Genomic DNA, 2,810 nt, shown 5'->3' on the forward strand with positions numbered 1-2,810 from the left:
TCACTCGTACTGGTCCCACTGCTGGTTCCATGGCTTGTTCGTGCCTTGGAAATCCATCCCGTGCTTGTAGCACCCGACCAGCTCCTCCTGATCAACACCGCAGTGCGTCTGCCCGTCGCGGCCCTCGAACCAGCCCAGGCCATACGTCTTGCCCAAACCCTCGAGGTGGCGCACCATGCCCGCGTTGCTGAGCTTCGACGTGCCGACGAAATCATAAATCATTTTGCTCTGGTGGATGAAGGCCAAGTGCGACGAGATGGTGTTGGGCTGTCGCGGCAGGAACGGGTGTCGTCTCCGGAGGAACACAATCGTTGCCACCGTGCCCATGTACACCAGGATGAAAGTGGCCAGACCATACGAGATCCAGAAGGAAGACACGGTCTCCTGGCCGGCGTTGATCCCGCCGAAATCAGAACCGTGGTGTACCTCGGGCGGCTTGAAGGCGGCGTCAAGGAACTCGGTGCCCACCACTGTTGCCAGACTAGTCAGCAGCACCGTCAAGAGCTCGGTCATCATGGTCCCGAACCCGACGAGGAACATCAGGACATGGCCGTTGAGGAACGCCTGGAAAGGCATGTAACCGAACGGCATGGCGGTGTAATCCAAGGTAAGCGTCCTTGACGAAGAATGCCGTTTTGACAGGATGTAGTAGGGTTCCATCATCCGCATATCCGTTTCCAAACCTCCCCAGCCTAGCTTGATACAAACGGCCAGAGCTGTCACAACCCAGGGCGCCTTGGTGGTGATGATGCTTGCGTCGGAGAAGAGAAAGACAGGAATGAAGGCCAGGAAGAGAACGAGGCCGATCACGTACGGGAGGTAGCCATCGAGACGCAGCATGCGCGGATGCGGGTTCTCTGAGAGGTAGTGCTCGCGGAACTGATCCTTTTCTTGCGAAGAGAAGGGGTTCTCATCGTCTGGGGCCAGGGACGCGTTGCGAAGGATATATCGACGGTGCTTCAGCTTGGCATGGATGTCGCTATGACTGACGACGTCTAGGTCCGCAAAATCTACCAGAATATGGCTCACTACAGCCATTGAAGCAAGACCTGCGATGCCCTTGACATCGGCTAGAAGGCCAGATCTCCGTCTCTGGAGGATGTATAGCAGAACGATACCGAAAAATGCGCAGATGCACAGGGTAGAGGAGAGGAGCCGAGACCAAATTGCATGAAGGCGGATGACCTTCTCTTGGTCAGGGTGCGCGAGACGTGTGGCTCGGTCAGGATACAGAACGAACGCCGCTGCGCCGAACGTCGGTACCAGAGAAACGGCCAATGACGTTGATATGGACGAGACGGCAACGGCGTAGTGTCGCAATTTCAACGCTCGGAACGGCCGCAACCAGCTTAGGCTCGTGACATAGTCAACGTTGATGGACTCGGCCGCAAGTGCGCCGCCATCCTTTGAGAGTTGGTAGTAAGCCTCCAGGCGTTTTACCTCAAAGTCGGTAATCTGCCACAAGACACCGTAGGTGACGGAAAGCATTGTTGGAAGAAACTTGACAGCGAAGTACTGCTCTCCGGGGACATCAGCCGGTGAGCGGAATTTGAGAAGCGGATCATGTCGTGATCTTTGGTAGAGCAACTCCACCATGATAGCGAGCGCAATCGATAAAGCAATCAGAGCGACAAGGTAAGGCCATCTCATTGAGAATGGCTTCCAATTAGGATGTGGGTAGAATACTTGTGTCTTCTGGCCCTTGGTGGAGGGGAATGTAGCCTGGCGCATGTTGCCCCCATCATCACCGAGATCTGGCCCGGCCATGGCGCTGATATCGACCTGATCCGCATTTTTGGTTTTCGGATCCTCGATAATCACCTCGATTACCTCACCTCTCTTATTTGCTTCATCTTGGCCGAAAGCCTTGAGCGTCGCAGTGCGACTGAGCTTCCCGCGGCGTGTGAAGGACCGGGTCAGTGACCCTTTGCGGCCAGTGGGCGATAACAAGAGCTCATCTCCCTTGATCGTGGTGTCTGGCTTGAAACCGGCGCCGAGGCCTCCCGTGAGGTGACCGCTGGCCTCCTGCTCCTGCAACTTCTTGAGAAAGCCGTCATCTTGGAACCCCATGGGGCCCAGGGTGGCGGTTACATCAAAAACGGGTTCGTCTTCCGAGACCGACTCGAAATGGGACTGGCTGATGGGTGCAGCAGAATGCAGGAGCGACAGGTCATGCTCCTCCTCGGGAATGGGCTGGTGAGAACGCAGGAGAGACGGGCGGCGGAAGTTGCGGCTGGCCTTGGAGGATGTTCTCGACAAATTATCGACGGCGGCAGGAACAGTATCGTATCCGGCAGCGCCAGTGTACGCAAAGGAGCCGGACCATGATGAAGCCCTTGATATGCGGCGTGGGGGTTCGTCTGATTCGTGCGGTGACGGTGAAGTATGATTCGAGTGCAAGTGAGACTGGAACGAGGCAAGGGAATCCCTCCCGCGGAGTGGGCTCGAAGGGCCTTCGTGCTGCTGCTGGTAGGTGTCCAAGTCGCTGACCTCGGTCAGATTGGAGATGCGATGGCTCAAAGGTGGTCTCGATGCGGATGCGGGGGCTTCAGGAGGTTGATAGGAAGCGCCAAAGCCTCCATTATGCGCCATGGTCTATGGTGTTTTCATGTCTCGAGGACACGGTCCGTATGCTGCGTCGGCGCGGTTTCTGTTCGTCAGAGCAGGAACGGCGTAGAGTTCCACTGCAGTGGGACAGGTGCCGAGTCGGGGCTGTCGGTGTAAGTCGCGAGTCGAGTGCAAACGAGCGTCGTGGTTGGAGCGAGCGGAGAGGTTGCGGGAAAAAAAAGAGAAGTAGAAAATAGTGCTGT

At 56.7% G+C, this 2,810-nt stretch overlaps 1 protein-coding gene across 1 annotated transcript; it reads right to left on the minus strand.

Moving 5' to 3' along the window:
* Positions 1 to 2,592, minus strand: GCG54_00011434 (uncharacterized protein; the record flags this gene model as incomplete). The annotated part of the gene is made up of 1 exon (XM_045411339.1): positions 1 to 2,592. The coding sequence occupies one exon, from the start codon at positions 2,590 to 2,592 to the stop codon at positions 1 to 3; it is 2,592 nt and encodes an 863-aa protein (XP_045268397.1).
* Between the last annotated feature and the right edge of the window lie 218 nt (positions 2,593 to 2,810).

This window comes from Colletotrichum gloeosporioides (assembly GCF_011800055.1).
Source record: "Colletotrichum gloeosporioides strain Lc1 chromosome Unknown consensus_17, whole genome shotgun sequence".
NCBI lineage: Eukaryota > Fungi > Ascomycota > Sordariomycetes > Glomerellales > Glomerellaceae > Colletotrichum > Colletotrichum gloeosporioides.